At 45.0% G+C, this 16,228-nt stretch overlaps 1 protein-coding gene across 1 annotated transcript in view; it reads left to right on the forward strand.

The window, feature by feature from the left end:
- LOC147636396 (SNARE-associated protein-like protein) overlaps positions 1-15,164 on the forward strand; it is a 34,967-nt gene extending 19,803 nt beyond the window's left edge. Inside the window, exons 2-4 of the mRNA XM_086801831.1 lie at positions 13,692-13,847; positions 13,940-14,388; positions 14,488-15,164. Coding sequence (XP_086657957.1) covers positions 13,692-13,847; positions 13,940-14,319 — 536 coding nt within the window. The 3' untranslated portion in view covers positions 14,320-14,388; positions 14,488-15,164. The remainder of the gene's footprint in view (positions 1-13,691; positions 13,848-13,939; positions 14,389-14,487) is intronic.
- The last annotated feature ends 1,064 nt before the right edge of the window (positions 15,165-16,228 follow it).

The following is a 16,228-nucleotide window of genomic DNA, read 5'->3' on the forward strand; positions in this document are numbered from 1 at the left end:
ACCCGTTCGGTGCCGGGTTGTCCAGGCTCTATTGGAGAACCTCGGTCCAAAGGTGCTGAGATCGGGAGAGCCAGGCGTTAGTACGAGAGCGCCTGTTTGTGTGTGGTCTCGGAACACCAGTGAGGCGCTCTCCGCGGAGTCCAGTGAAAGCACAGGACCATAGAGATTGGACCACGCTAGTGGTCATTCTGCTTCGAGCATTTACATCGAATTTCAACTTCGAACCTATTTTGTTTGGTACTGTTTTTATATGTACATGGACATCATCCGGTTCTTGGAACCCATGGAGCATTGTATTTGTTAAATACTTCCAATAAATATATCATATATTGAGGGGGGGTCGGCCCGTTCCGGCCCCAGTGCTGGTGTCCATCTTTCCATTTCATTTCATTTCAATTTCAAGTTGTATTAAGTTGTCCATTTCAAATTTGTGGTTTTAAAGTTGTGCTATTAAGCGTGTGGGTGTCCAACGGAGTCTTTCCCACTTGACGGGATCGGTTTCAGATGCTCTGATACCAATGTAACATGCAGAAGCTCTGGGGATCTTCTTTCAGCCCTAAACACCACACTGAGAACATGCTGATGCAAAACGCAGACACGAAGAGAGAGTAGAGAGAGAGAGAGATGCTGGAAATTCAGTATATTAATATGGTACAAAAAGGTACTCAGTCCACAGCCCTAGGCTGCCTTGAAGAAAAGGTGATAAACACCCAAAAGTCTAGTCCCTACTTGGACCCTAATGATCCACCCCATAAAGGAATGAATGAATCAAACTATGAGCACACTTTGCTATTTATAGGGTTCTTGGACACTTGGTATACTGGCCAACTGCTGGTCGGCCAGTCAAATATGCATTAAATGCTCTTCAGTGCTGCCCGACTGGATCTCTTCCCTTGTTATGATGCGCCTGCAGTCGCCCTATCCTCTGGTTCAGCCGACCACCTCTGTGAGCACCTGACAGCCTTTGTCTCTTCTAACGCACTGACAGGACACCCTCTTCATGCCCTCCAGGCCACTTTGTCCACTTCTGTATCTTGTGCTCCAAATCCCTAGCTCTAATGGTCTTTTTCTGGTTACCTCTGCGAGTGTCTCTGAGAATGTCCATGGCATCTTCATGCACATGACAGTCTATGACCCAACTCAAAAGGAGTTGAATGAGTAAAACGATGAGCAACATTGCCCTTTTATAGGCCTTGGGAGACAATGACATGGTCGACCAGCAGCAGTCAGTTAGCTCTTGGACAAGAAACCCAAGTCGGGTTGCAGCCGACTGCTGCCCAGCCAGCCGACAGGAGATTCTTGCAGCTGACAGGAGATTCCTCCTCCATCACCAATCCAGCACTTGTTAAATCTAGCAAATAATGCTCCAAATTTCTGGTTCTGATCCTTCTTTATTCGGTTGCACTCTAGGGTTAGTCCTCGGATTAGCATGTACACATGTATGCACATGACATCCCCCTCTGCTAAACTTGATGACGAGATTCCAAACTGCTTCTTGGATGACCGTCATCATCCCATTCTATTCCCGGAGTCCCCTTGTCATCCTTTCTACTCTGGAAACCTTTTCACACTGAATGCCCGGCTTGGTCTTCAAATCCACTCTAACTCTGAAGAAGATCTATGCATCTGTTCCTTCCAGTCTCCAATCCATTCTTGCCCTGTCTCTGAACACCGTCTTGGTCTTCATTCTTGAGAAATGAGTCTGGCACTCTCACTCCACCCCTTGGAGGATCCTCCTCTCTTGGAACTGTTGCCTGAAAGCCTTTCCTGACTCACAGGACTGCCATCCCCTTTGGGCTTTGTAACCAACCTCTTGGGTGTTCTTCTTAGTCTTGTGTTCCTTGCCTTGGGCCTCTTACCTGTGCACTTTCCTGTACCTTGGACCCGTACACCTTCATACGGGATTGAATGAGTGTTTAGCCTTGCTGAGCGTGATGCTCTGATACCAATGTTACATGCATTGCGGAAGCGTGTTCATGATTAACGCTAATCCTATGTTTAGTAAAGACACATAAGAGAAGGAGAGAGAGATCTAATCTACTGTATATTGTCAAAACATGCTATATATACAATGATCTTGCTGATTCACAGCTTAATGATGCATACCAAAGATCCCTGTAATCCTCTACTTGCAATCGGACAAGAGAGGGTCATGTTGATCCACCACTATGTCCTTGCTGCCTTACAGACTCTAACAAATGGATCCTCTTGATCTTTGAATGATGATTCTAATGAATGCCTAATGATCCTATTTATAGGAAAAAGGACTGAATTCGTAATCAAGTCGGTTTTGCCTATTTTTCCCACAACACATTGTCCAAAAAGTCATATTTTGCGTCCAAACTACGTCCAAAAGGTGTCCCAATGTCACATGCACTTTGACAGTATTAGTTCCATTCAGGATGATATTTGTCGTACGCCGTGACCCCATTGTAATCCTCAGTCCATGATAAGTCAGGCACGAGCTACGTAGGTCATTCTCAGCCATAGCAAGTGAGTGAGTCAGTCTAAGTCTCTTAACCCACTTAAAGAGACGCATTCATGCATATACAGTCAGTAGAAACCTTAGGGTTTGCATCAGAAAGCATCCTGCATATTGCACATCATTCATACATAGCATCTAGACCATTGCAGGAACACCAGATATCATCCAGTATTTATCAGGATATTTACTAGGATTTTTTGGTTATTTTTCCCAGCATTTTCAGCATTTTATACACATTTATGCATTATTCATTGGACATGAGCAGTCAGCCAGCTCAGTAGCCAGCCGACTGGCTTATTCAGCCCATATAAATAGAGCCCTTGCATAATCATTCTCTCATTCATTCATATTCAGCAAAGGGCATTCAGGCGCATCATATTCAGCCTTGCATCCACTTCAATTCCATGCGTTTTGGAGAAGTGTGTCATCCTACAGTAAGAGGAGCATTAACGCTTATGCATTCAGCCCTCCATCAGCAAACGCATGAGTTCTCAGCATTCAGCCATCAGTAAACCTTGCGTTTTCTGCATCCATTCAGTTTTCAGCATTCATCATGTCATCGTTTTGCTCCAGCCACTTGGTGAAGGTAAAACGCAACATTCATATTCATTTACAGCATTCATACTTGGTCTAGAACAGTCCCAAACAGCCCCTCTCTCCGTTCTAGCTTTGCATCCCTCCCTCATACCATTGGGAAGAGTGCATAGGCTCGAGATTGGACATCTTTGGTGCTTCTACAGCAGTGTACAGTTCAGCCCAACACTTGGTCTTCAGAGGTCTTGCGTTTTGCTTATCGTCAGTCACACCGTCAGTCTCTTTAAAGATAATAAAGCAAATACTATCTCGGTAATGGGATAGGGGGCCCTTCAATGGGTACTTCGGGACCCCATACGGTGTACAGTTCTCATCTCTCTCTCTCATATCTCTTTAAAGTTTGAAGTCTTAAAGTGGATTACTAAACTCGCGAAACTCAGGATACAAAAGACAGTGTGAGCATTTGTGTGACAGGATCCTCCAATACGAATACTTCTGCTGCATGTTACACCCAACCATTGGGCTATGTCTTGGGCACTTTCGGGAGCCTGTAGAGCTGCAAAATTTGCTCTAAATATGCCCTTGAATCTGCCCATATATTTACTAATGAGAATATACATGTCTATGTGTCAAATCCCCACGGATCTCCCCTTGTGATGATCTTGGTTCGAAACTCGAATCCTGCAAACAAACGAACAAACAAACAAGCAAGGGGGTGCAGGCCTGACTCACCTCCCAACCATGACAGCCGTGGGCGAGCCCACAGTCTTGGCTGTCCCCACCGAGCCACGAGCTGAGCTAACTAGGTTGATGTACCGACCAATCTCCTCCCCGCGACGTCCCATACCGCCACGAAGCTGCCCTCGCGAGCCTCGAGACTATTGCCGGCCTCGGCTGCGTAAAGCAGGTGCACGTCTGCACTAGATCTAGGCTCCAAGACCATAGAGCTCTCACAAACTCGCGAGACTCTCTATAATACAATAACTAACCTTGGCCACCCTTTTATAGGCTCTTGGCTGGTCATCGGGCGTCCACACTTGGGCGCCCGTCCGTCCATACTTGGGTGCCCGCCTGTTAGTATTTCCCTAACTCAGCTCGTCAATCAGCCTGCCTAGTTCCAAGCTTTCCCAAGCCTCGAAACTAGTCTTGCATGCGTATAGCACACGGTAGATACACACTGTGCACATATAGGCTCTTGGCCGGTCATCGGGCGTCCACACTTGGGCGCCCGCCCGTCCATACTTGGGTGCCCGCCTGTTAGTATTTCCCTAACTCAGCTCGTCAATCAGCCTGCCTAGTTCCAAGCTTTCCCAAGCCTCGAAACTAGTCTTGCATGCGTATAGCACACGGTAGATACACACTGTGCACATGACACTATGAGCATTGGGATGAAGAGATGCACATGACATCTTCTTGCTGATGTGTGCTCTTCTCTGTAGACATTGTTCTGAAGTAGGTGGTTGTACCAGAGAAAAGTATGACCATCCAAGGATTCTCTCACGCTAGGATGCGGTGTGTGTGGACAAGTTGAATCTGATACCGATGTAACATGCAATGGAATTATGTGTAGATGTAGAATCCTGCCACACAAAGTCTCGCACCGCATTCTGTATCCTGAGTTTTGTGAGTCTTTAGCAATCCACTTTCTCACTTCACACTTTAAGAGATGAGAGAGAGAGAGAGAGAGAGAGAGAGAGAGAGAGAGAGAGATTTCTACACCTTATGTGTAACGCGCGGAAGCTGCTCTGATACCAATGTAACGCGCGGAAGCTCTGGGTAGTCTTCTTTCAGCCCTAAACACTCTTGTAGACCTTCTGATGCAAAAACGCACCATGATGCAAAAACGCAGGTAGAGAGAGAGTAGAGAGAGAGAGTGAGAAGTGCTGGAATTTCAGTATATACTATGTACAAAAAAGGTACAAATCTGTACAGCCATGGGCTGCCTTCATTAAAAGGTTCCTAACCCTAAATTCTGTCCCTATGGGACCTCTAAGTGACCCACACCCCTAGTGGGTGGAATGAGTAATGCTATGAGCAAGGGGGCCCTTTTATAGGCCTTGGAATAAATGATGAACTGGCCGACTGCTGGTCGGCCAGTTACATGTCCATTAATACCCCTTAAATCCAGCCGACTGGATGTGCCTTTGGTCTTTGATGCGCCTGCTGCTGCCACGTCAGCCGACATGCTTTCTGGTACAGCCAGCAGCTCCTATACTCAGCCGATTGTACCCTGGTTCTTCTCCACATCCAAACTGGCCACTTGTGCTCCAATCCCTGGCTCGGTCTGGTTCTGCTCTTTATCTGGTTGCCTCTTCTGGATCTAGCCCTGAGCATGTCCATGGCATCTGTGATGCACATGACATCCCCCTCTGCTAAACTTGATGACGGGAATCCAACGTGCTCTTGGATGACTGTCATCATCCCAATCCTGTTCCGAAGTCCCTCTGTCATCATCCATCCCTGGCAAACCTTTTTCTCTGAAACTCCGTTCTGTTCTCCAAACCACTCTGTCTCTGATGAAGATCTATGCATCTGGTCTTCCTCTAGTCCACAATCCATTCCTGCCCTGACTCTGAACACCGTCTTGGTCTTCGTTCCTGGAACTGAGTCTGGCACTCTCACATCACCCTTGGAGGATCAACCTCCCTTGGGACCGTTCCCTTAGAACCCATTTGGCTCACGGAACTGCCATCCCCATCTGGCACTGTGGAACACCACCAACAAACCTCCTGGGAGTTCTTCCCGATCTGTGTTCTTGCCTTGGGCTTCTAATCCGTGTACTTTCCTGTACCTTGGACCTGTACACCATCATCTGGGACTGAATCAGTGTTTAGCTTTGCTGAGCCTGATGCTCTGATACCAATGTAACGCGCGGAAGCTCTGGGTAGTCTTCTTTCAGCCCTAAACACTCTTGTAGACCTTCTGATGCAAAAACGCACCATGATGCAAAAACGCAGGTAGAGAGAGAGTAGAGAGAGAGAGTGAGAAGTGCTGGAATTTCAGTATATACTATGTACAAAAAAGGTACAAATCTGTACAGCCATGGGCTGCCTTCATTAAAAGGTTCCTAACCCTAAATTCTGTCCCTATGGGACCTCTAAGTGACCCACACCCCTAGTGGGTGGAATGAGTAATGCTATGAGCAAGGGGGCCCTTTTATAGGCCTTGGAATAAATGATGAACTGGCCGACTGCTGGTCGGCCAGTTACATGTCCATTAATACCCCTTAAATCCAGCCGACTGGATGTGCCTTTGGTCTTTGATGCGCCTGCTGCTGCCACGTCAGCCGACATGCTTTCTGGTACAGCCAGCAGCTCCTATACTCAGCCGACTGTACCCTGGTTCTTCTCCACATCCAAACTGGCCACTTGTGCTCCAATCCCTGGCTCGGTCTGGTTCTGCTCTTTATCTGGTTGCCTCTTCTGGATCTAGCCCTGAGCATGTCCATGGCATCTGTGATGCACATGACATTATGTTGGGGTAAAGGCATAATGCCCACCCTTATAGTGTGTACAAGCCCATAAGTTATAGTACATAGTACACTTAGTACTTTTAATATACTAAGTGCACTATGTGTACTAGTGCAATATACATGTGTGATAGGGGAGTCACACACTCATGCCTCATGAGTTGACTTATCCCCACAACTCTCTCTCTCTCTCTCTCTCCCTTGTTGTTTCTCTGTGTATGTCTCTCACATGAACATAACTTAACCCTAATTCTCCCATCAACTGGTATCGGAGCCCTTAGTGATCCCTCCCTTCCTCTTCTCCTTGATGGTAGCAAGGAGTCAGGCGCAGCAAGGCAGCGCAACAGGCAGCAAGCAGGCACGTAGTTCTTCTCTTCACAACTTTGTGGGCGTGAACGAAGGCAGCATAAGCGGGCGTAGATGATGAAGCGGGTGCTGGTAGTACCTTGGTCGAGGGCGTCCATCGAATACTAGGCCAGCTCTACACGGCGCAGGCAAACACGAGCGAAGCGCACAGCAGCCAGGCGAAACTGAAGCGCCAGGCGTTGAGCGAAGGCTGCTGGGCATATGGAGTCAGCCGGCCACCTAGTCGTGTAGGCGCTAGGCGGAGGTCGAGCGTGAGCAGTCGAGCCTTAGCCACAAGGCATAAGGCTACTAGGCGAAGTGAGCGTTGAATCACACGCAGGCGAAGGCGCATCGTAGCGAACCCGGCGTCAACAAACGAAAACACCCATTTTCTTTTGATTCAATCGAGCGTTTCATCGAGCAATCTCCAGCCTTCATTTTGTTGCTCTGCTGAGAGCGCAATTCAGCGACAACCCACGCAGCCAGCCCACGTTGCTGCCCAGGCTGCCCAACCAACATACGTGGCTGCCCAAACTGCACAGCCAGCACACGTGGCTGCCCACAGCCAGGTGGGGCTGCCCAGCTGCTCCAGAAGTTGCCCAGCACCGAAGTCGCCGCCGAAGTCGCCGCCACCACCGCCTCCGTCTCAGCCTGCAAGTCAAGAAACTCAGAAAAATCAGAAATTTCAGAGGTATTTGCCTTCAATATTTTGGGAATTTCTTATCAATTCAAGCAATTGAGCAGGTACAGGTGCCCAATTGCTCAATTTTGAGCAAAATTGGCAAAATTGGGTGACATTGGTCACAATCAGGATCAATTTGCAGGAAATTGGTCACAATCAGGATCAATTTGCAAGAAATTGGATGTCGAAATTTGGGGCTTTTGATGTAATTGTGCAATTAAGCACTCATACATTCTCCTTGATGTGAAAAATCGCACATTTGGGCAAAATTGCAGCAAATTGCAGTGCAAATCAAGGGGCTTTTGTGCCGATTGAGTTGATTTGCATGCAGGCAATCGCATTTGATGCTGTGGATAATGGTTGATGCCTTACAAGCACTCAATGTGCCTGTAAATCAAGGGGCTTTCATGTATTTGATGTATATGTGGCCAGGGGGAAGCATCGTGAACACTCTGGATGCCTTCATGTGCGTCAATGTACCATGTATGATCAGAAATTGATCTCAAATCAAGGGGCTTTTCAAGTTTGTATGCTTGTTGAGCTTGGCAAAGCAGCAGGCAAGACATTTATGCCTTGAATCCTCAAAAATCAGCTTGCAGTCAAGGGGCTTTTGCCCAATTTCTGTTCGGGACTGTTGTATGCAGTGTACAGGACTGTAAAAGTCTGATTTTCACTCATTTGGACAGCCAGCAGAGCATTTATTGCTGTTGTACCTGCTGGTACAGATTTGGCACAGCATTGTGCATGTTTTGGCATGGCTGTACACTGTTTTGAGTGACCAAAAGGTTCAATTTTAGCTGCTGTACTTGCCGGTACAGGTTTGGTACATTACAGGTGAGCACTTAGTACTGTTGTACAGTACTTTTGAAGGGCAAAAGAGCACATTTAAGGTGCTGTCCAAAATCTGCAGCAACCAGATTTTGGTGTTTTCATCACATAAAGTGGGAGAAAAGTTGCATTTGTGCTCCCGCAGTGGGAGATAAACTTTGGGAGAAAAACTATGAGCACTTTGTGTGCTTTTGGTGCAGTGTTTGCACATTTTGCAGGGAGTCAGGCATTGACAGGTTGCATTTTGCTATGGCAACCACAGGTGAGAGCTCTTCATTGCTTCACATCAAGAAGCTTGAAGGCTCGCATAACTATGATATTTGGCAAACCCAGTGCTACAATGTGTTGCTCCAGAAAAAGCAGCACAAGCCTATCAAAGAAAGGGGTGTAATGCCCGCTTCTCTTACTGCTGAAGAGTGGGAAGATATGGATGAGCTGGCAAGATCTACTATCATGTTGTCTGTGTCAGACTCATTACTTTTCAGCATTCGTGAAGAGAAGACAGCTTGGGGAATGTGGCAGAGATTGCAGGGCTTGTATGCCCAACAAAGTGCCTCAAGCAAAGTGTATTGGTTGAAGAAACTCATAGGTCTTCAGATGAAGGAAGGGGCGTCTATGACAGCCCATCTAAATGAGTTTAATGGTATTGTCAGCCAGGTCATTAATCAAAAGTTGGCGATGGACGATGAGTTCAAAGCCACTTTTCTGTTATGCACTTTGCCAGAGAGTTGGGACACATTTAGGACAGCCACTAGCAATTTGAATGCTATGCTGTCATATGCAGATGTTGAGGGTGCTCTTCTTCAAGAAGAGATGAACAGGAAGAACAACTCTGTTGGAAAGTCCAATGCAATGAATGCACGTGGGAGATCCCAGCAAAGAGGGAAAAGCCAAGAAAGGGGAAGGAGCAAGTCTCGCTCCAAAAAGGATTTGGAATGCCATTATTGTGGCAAGAAGGGACACATTAAAAAGCAATGCTACAAATGGAAAAATGATCAAAAAGAAAAGGGAAAAGGCAAAGACAAAGACAAGGATGAAGCCAAAGATGTAAAGCCGAAGGGCAAAAGTGGAGTCAAGATTGAAGAAATCAATGTGTCACATGCAGGTGGCAGTGAGGATGAGGTCCTCTTTACGTCTTCACTTGATGCCCATTCACTTCTTACAGGTGGTCATGGTATGCACTCATGGATCATTGATTCAGGTGCCTCCTTTCATGTCACAGGTTGCAGAGACTTGTTTGTCAGGTATACTGCTGGCAATGAAGGAGTGGTTTATTTGGGTGATAACCATGCATGCAAAATTCTTGGCAGAGGTGATGTGAGGCTTGTATTTTCAGATGGCTCACAACTTATGCTCCATGATGTCAGGCATGTGCCTGAGATCAAAAAGAATCTGCTTTCTACTGGACAGCTTGATGATGCTGATTATGTTACCACATTTGGTAGTGGAAAGTGGAAAATTAGTAAGGGCTCACTGGTTGTTGCCAGAGGCTCTAAGGTGGACACTCTTTACTTTATGCATGCAGGTGTTTGTCACCATGCTAATGTAAATGCAACCGAGCTGCCGGAAATTTCTATGTGGCATAGCCGGTTGGGACACATGAGTGTCAAGGGAATGGAGCAATTGTCTCGTTTGGGTTACTTGCCTTCTCTAAAGTTTTCAAGTTTTCAGTTTTGTGAGCATTGTATATATGGTAGGCAACTACAGTGCCCCCACAAGAAAGCTCTTGGACAGAAAGATGCTCAGTTAGAGCTTGTGCATACAGATGTATGTGAGATGCCTCAGCTTTCTTTGGGAGGGGCAAAATATTTTGTGTCTTTTATTGATGATGCCACACGCAAGGTGTGGGTTTATCCTCTTCGTTTGAAGAGTGATACATTCTCAGTGTTTCAGAAGTTTGTTGCTCATGTTGAGAATCAAACTGGCAACTTTGCGTTCCGACAATGGTGGAGAGTATATGTCCAAACAGTTTCAGGACTTTTGTGATGCTAAAGGCATCAAGAGGGAGCTCTCTACTCCTTATGATCCTCCACAAAACGGGACAGCAGAGAGGATGAATAGGACCATACAGGAGAAGGTCCGTTCTATGTTGTCACATGCTGCATTACCTCATGGTTTTTGGGCTGAAGCTGTTATGACAGCCGTTCACCTTATAAACAGGTCACCTAACACGAGGCTTGGTGGGAAAGTGCCAGAAGAAGTATGGACAGGGAAGCCTCCGTCATACAAGCACTTCAGAGTGTTTGGTTGCGTTGCGTACGTGCACATACGCAGGGAAATGCGCACCAAACTTGATCCTAAGTCTCATAAATGCATATTCCTAGGATATGGTGATAGAGGTGGAATGGTATCATAAATTTGATACATTCATGAAATCTCAGAAATTCAGGAGAAGTGACATAGATCACTGCTTGTACACCAAGAAAGCTTTGGATGGCAGTCTATTGATTCTCATCTTGTATGTTGATGATATGTTGATTGCCGGGAAATCTCGTAAAGAGATGGATGCCTTGAAGCAGAGGCTGCATCAAACCTTTGATATGAAGGATTTGGGTGATGCAAATCACATCTTGGGTATGCGGATACTTCGGGACAGAAATCAGCATGTGTTGTATTTGTCTCAGAAGGAATACATTGGCAAAGTCTTGCAGAGGTTCAATATGGACGGGGGGAAGAAGACTAGTACTCCTTTGCCTCCATATGTGAAACTCAGTGCTATGGACAGCCCACAGTCGGATAGAGACAGGGCTGATATGGCCAAGATTCCGTATGCTTCAGCTTGTGGCAGTCTCATGTATGCCATGGTTGCTACTAGGCCAGACATTGCATTTGCAGTGGGAGTGGTTTCTAGATACATGGCCAACCCTGGCAAGAAGCATTGGGAAGCAGTGAAAGGTGTCATGAGATACCTGAAGGGCACACAGGATTTGTGCATTTGCTTTGGCAAACAGGATGCATTAGTGCATGGTTACACGGATTCGGATTATGCCGGTCATCCAGATAACCAGAAGTCTAGTACCGGTTATGTGTTTACATTCACAGGAGGTGCTGTGTCATGGATATCCAGGATGTAGAAGTGCACAGCCTTATCTACTACAGAGGCCGAGTATATTGCAGCCACAGAGGCTTGCAAGGAGGCATTATGGCTATCTCGGTTAGTGGTTGATTTGGGCTATACAGGGGATATTCCATTGTTGCATTGTGACAGTCAGAGTGCCATCCAGTTGGCAAAGAACCCTGTCTTTCATGCAAAGACGAAGCATGTGGATGTGAAGTATCACTTCATCAGAGAGGTGATAGAGAACAAGCAAATTCAGCTTGTTAAGATTCACACGGATGACAACCCGGCTGATCTGTTGACAAAGAGTTTGCCTCCGGAGCGGTTTGCTCATTGCAGACACTTGATGGGCATTGGATGAGGCCAGTTTCAGCCTTGATATGGCCTTGTATATTATCATGTACATGCTGATTTTTCTTTTCCTTTACTTAAGGGCACTTTGCCTTTAAGTGGGAGGTTGTTGGGGTAAAGGCATAATGCCCACCCTTATAGTGTGTACAAGTCCATAAGTTATAGTGCATAGTACACTTAGTACTTTTAATGTACTAAGTGCACTATGTGTACTAGTGCAATATACATGTGTGATAGGGGAGTCACACACTCATGCCTCATGAGTTGACTTATCCCCACAACTCTCTCTCTCTCTCTCTCTCCCTTGTTGTTTCTCTGTGTGTGTCTCTCACATGAACATAACTTAACCCTAATTCTCCCATCACCTTATTGGGTCCCAAATTACCCACTAAACGGCCCCCTCCTATTGCTAGGAGTATTTGCTTTATTACTCTGAAGAGAACGACTGACTTTGGACTCTAGATAAGTCAAACGCAAAACCTTCGGAAGACCAAGAGTCGAGCTGACTCTACACTACTGTAGAAGCGCCAATGATGTCCAATCTCGAAGCCAATGCACTCTTCCAAGGGGCTGTAGGAAGGTCGCAAATTGTGGCTAAGAAAGGGGCTGAATTGGGACTGTTCTAGGCTATGAATATGCTAGGGGAATGACTAAATATGCTACGTTTACCTTCACCCAGAAGGATGGAGAAAATGATGAAGTATATGAATGCTGAAATCTGCTGTAGGGCTGAGAAACGCTTATGGACTGAAACGCTACTTCCTTACGCTGATGATGATGTGTTTCGCTGAAGGCTGGATGCTTGTATGCTGCAAAACGATGATGCTTGATGTATTGAATACTGAATTGATGATGAATGAACGATGGAAACAAATGTTTGCTATTTATATGGAGTTAGGTAGCTGGTCGGCCAGCTATAGAGCTGGCCGACTATAGCTACACGACTTGTTCATGATAATAATGAGGATAATGCTGAATAAAATGCTAATAAGCTGGCCGACTTGGCATTAAATGTTGTCGATTGGATGATAAATATGGATAAGTGATGAAATAATATTCTAAGGCTTAAGCAATGGTTCACATGCACATGAGATGAATGCTATGCAAATGCAGACCATGAATTGATGCAAATCCTAAGGCTTCTATTGACTGTGCATACATGAATGATTCTCTTCAAGTGGGTTAAGGGACTTGACTTGACTGACTGATTGACACTCAGGTTGAGGAATGACCTATGTAGCTCATGCCTGACATATCCTGGACTCGGGCTTACAATGGGACCACGGCATACGACAATATCATATCCTAAAGGGTCTTACTGCTGTACAATGATGCACTTATGATGAGCCCTCTTGTCACCATGCACTACACTGCAGAGTGCATGTGATAATTTCAGCCTGTTGGCTGGTTTTTCATATAACTAATAGAAGGATCTATTTTTTGGGAAAAAAAGAATCGCTCCTATACCATAATTACTATCTTCTATTTCAACTGCAAACTTCTTGATTGGGTTTATACAGAGTTGTATTTATTACAGGCTTTAATTCTCCTTTGTGGGTCTTTTCAATGGAAGGTTTTACCTTTCCCTTGAGGCTGGTCCATAATAGGGACATCTATCTTTGCACAATCCTTATTGAACCTTTGATAGAATCATGACAAATCTCCATTCAAATGATCAGGTCAAGCTCGTCTACTAAGGTTGAGGTTGGAAAAGAAGAAAGAAGAAACTTGAATTAATGTCTACAAAAGACCAAAGGTTCTATGAGATCAAACATGTACATACTACAAAGAATTCGTATCCTTTATGACAAAAAGAAAAACAAACTAGCGACCGAGATAAAACCATCATAAGAGAAAGCATGTTATAAGGGACAGAGAGAGAGAGAGAGAGAGAGAGAGAGAGAGAGAGAGAGAGAGGTAATATGCCAAATTTTTGTAGAGCTCGACAAGCTATTGGAGGATGTCCCCCTTCCATTTGCTACACAGCATGCAACTAAGCTTTCTGGAATTCGTAAGCGGGTTCTTTCTCTCAACAAAAGTCTTCATATAATTCAGAAGCGCATCGACATCATAGAGAGATTGCTGGCTGGCTACGGTAATGTTCCCTTGTTTCTGCAGGATAAAGACTATAGTGTGAAGTTCTTGGTGTGATGTGCTTGATTTAATGCTTTATTTTGCTTTTGCCAGCATCACAAGCAGATGCAAAAGGTAAACAGGTGAAGGCTTCACCTTTTGACATGGAGGGACACCATTCGACCTCTCATGGTTCGTCTCTCATGGAGGTTCCACTTCTGGAAGCCCTATCTTTTTCTAGTGCAGACGATCATGGTGATGATCATGGTCTTGTCCGATTATTTTCGGAAAATCAGCATACTGAGAATATAAACGTTCCTGAAAGTACACAATCTGGAGACCTGCATTATGATCATGTGCAAGATGAGTCAGTTTTGGGGAACCAGCACGTTGAGACTGCAAATCAAGATGTCATTCATGTTCCAAAACCTGGTGGGTCGCAAAATGCCACTAGAGATTCACAATCAAGTGGCTTGCAAATAGAAGGGAATTGAGTGGAGTGAGCACGAAAGGCCTCACAAGTTCACCTTCTTGATAATTGAAAGACTTGAGCTTTAAAAATGGTGAGCAGTTCAGCCAGGTCTAGGCACTTGATGAGGATCCCTTCTCATATTTAAGTCGGGTACACGTTGATGCTCATCTTGTCTTACTCGTTGATGCAGGATGATTGTGACTGCACTCATATCTATCCTTACCAGCGTCCATTACTCGTTTATGATTGAGTTCTTCACTCTCAAACTTTTCAACATCAGATCTGTGGAGCATGATCCACCCTATATCATGATTCATTCCTTACTCGAGAGAGATTAATGACAGACACTTCAAATATTGTGGTTTTTCAGACCTTTGAAAAGGGATTCTATGGTGCAGGATCAAGTCTGACGGATCTGGGTGGTGAACCATTTTCTTTTGGCTACACAGCAGGTCTTCCGTTAAATGGCAGGGCTAATCACATGTGGTCAAGACTTGAGGATTCGGATACAACGACAAGAAGAGTTGCTTTTCATTTTCTTTCACAGCAGGGTTCTTTCAAGCCCTTTATACCCTGGAAATTCACAGTATGATCATGCAAGTAAGGTAATAAAGCAAACGAAAGGTGAACTTGTGTGGGGCTCGCCTCCAATAAAATTTCTTCTCACTTTTACAGGCAGTGGTGCCTTTTTCTTTGTTTTGCAAAGAAGATAATTGTACATCCCCTATTTTTGGCTCATCATACAACTGTAGATGTAGCCTCTAGTTGGGTATTTACACAGCAAGCATTTTCTTTATTGATTTGTGAGGCGGAAAGGAGAACATAATGTTAAAACGAAGCGATAAAAATGATTTAACTTTTTAACAACCCCCGCTGCCCCCCCCCGCCCCCCCCCCAAAGTCCCGTCCTCATGTTTGTTCTGAATTTTAGGGTTTCTGCCTACTTCCACATATGTATTGGGACTAATCTCTGCATTTTAGGGTTTTCATTTGCATCTTAGGGTTTTGTTTTGTGTTTGGGTTTTTGCTTGCGTTTTAGGGTTTTTGATTTTGTTGTAGGTTTTTTGCTTGTATTTTAGATTTGTTCTATACATTTTAAGGTTTTGGTCTGCATATTTGTGGAGGTCTCTTTCTCTCTTTATAGAAGAGATTTTGAGCCACGAAAACTTTTAAAAACATAGGTTTTGACAATGATGGAAATAACTGTCATTGGACAAGAAGAGACGGTCAAACTTGTAGATCATAGGCGTTGTTTACCTTGACTAACATAATGCTCAAGTTCGTGGTTTGAGAATTCCACAGAAAGCTCTCTCCCTAAAAAGGAGCTAAAGGAGCCCAATGTAGTTCAAGAATGTAGATATTTGTTTCCAGTTGGAGCTGAAACAGCTCAAAGAGGAAAATGTAAACCTCAGTGGCATAAAGGCAAATAAGGTCGAGATCGGAAGAACTTAGTGGACAAACACTTTGACCTCTTGCAAGATGTGGAATATTTGAGCGGCCACAGAAAGGGTAATGCGAATGTGTATAGGAATGTCATGGCTAGTTATGAATTTTGAATGGGTAGAAGTGGCCAAGAAGGATATTGGTGTCACCTTCCAATGGGTGGAAGTGATGGAACTGTCAAAATACGCAGCAGATATGAGACAAACTGCAGAGAGCATAACGTAGCAAGACACCATGAAGAGGAGCAGCAAATGCAAGAGAACCACCAGCTTGAAAAACGTAGAGCTGTGTGGAGAAAATCCAAGGCAAAAGAGAGAATGAAGCTTTAAGAACTCTGCACTATATACAAGATCCGGTAACAATACCCAATACATGAGGTGTGGGGGGCAGCTCCTCGAAATATATGGTCTAGGGTTGCTGGTCGGCCAGCCCAAAACAGGCCAACAATTGTCCTCATTGCTCATGACTAGAAAACAAGAGTCAGCCTGG

The sequence above is a fragment of the Cibotium barometz genome, chromosome 8, assembly GCF_041138505.1.
Source record: "Cibotium barometz isolate CiBa-2024 chromosome 8, ASM4113850v1, whole genome shotgun sequence".
NCBI classification, from domain to species: Eukaryota; Viridiplantae; Streptophyta; class Polypodiopsida; order Cyatheales; family Cibotiaceae; genus Cibotium; species Cibotium barometz.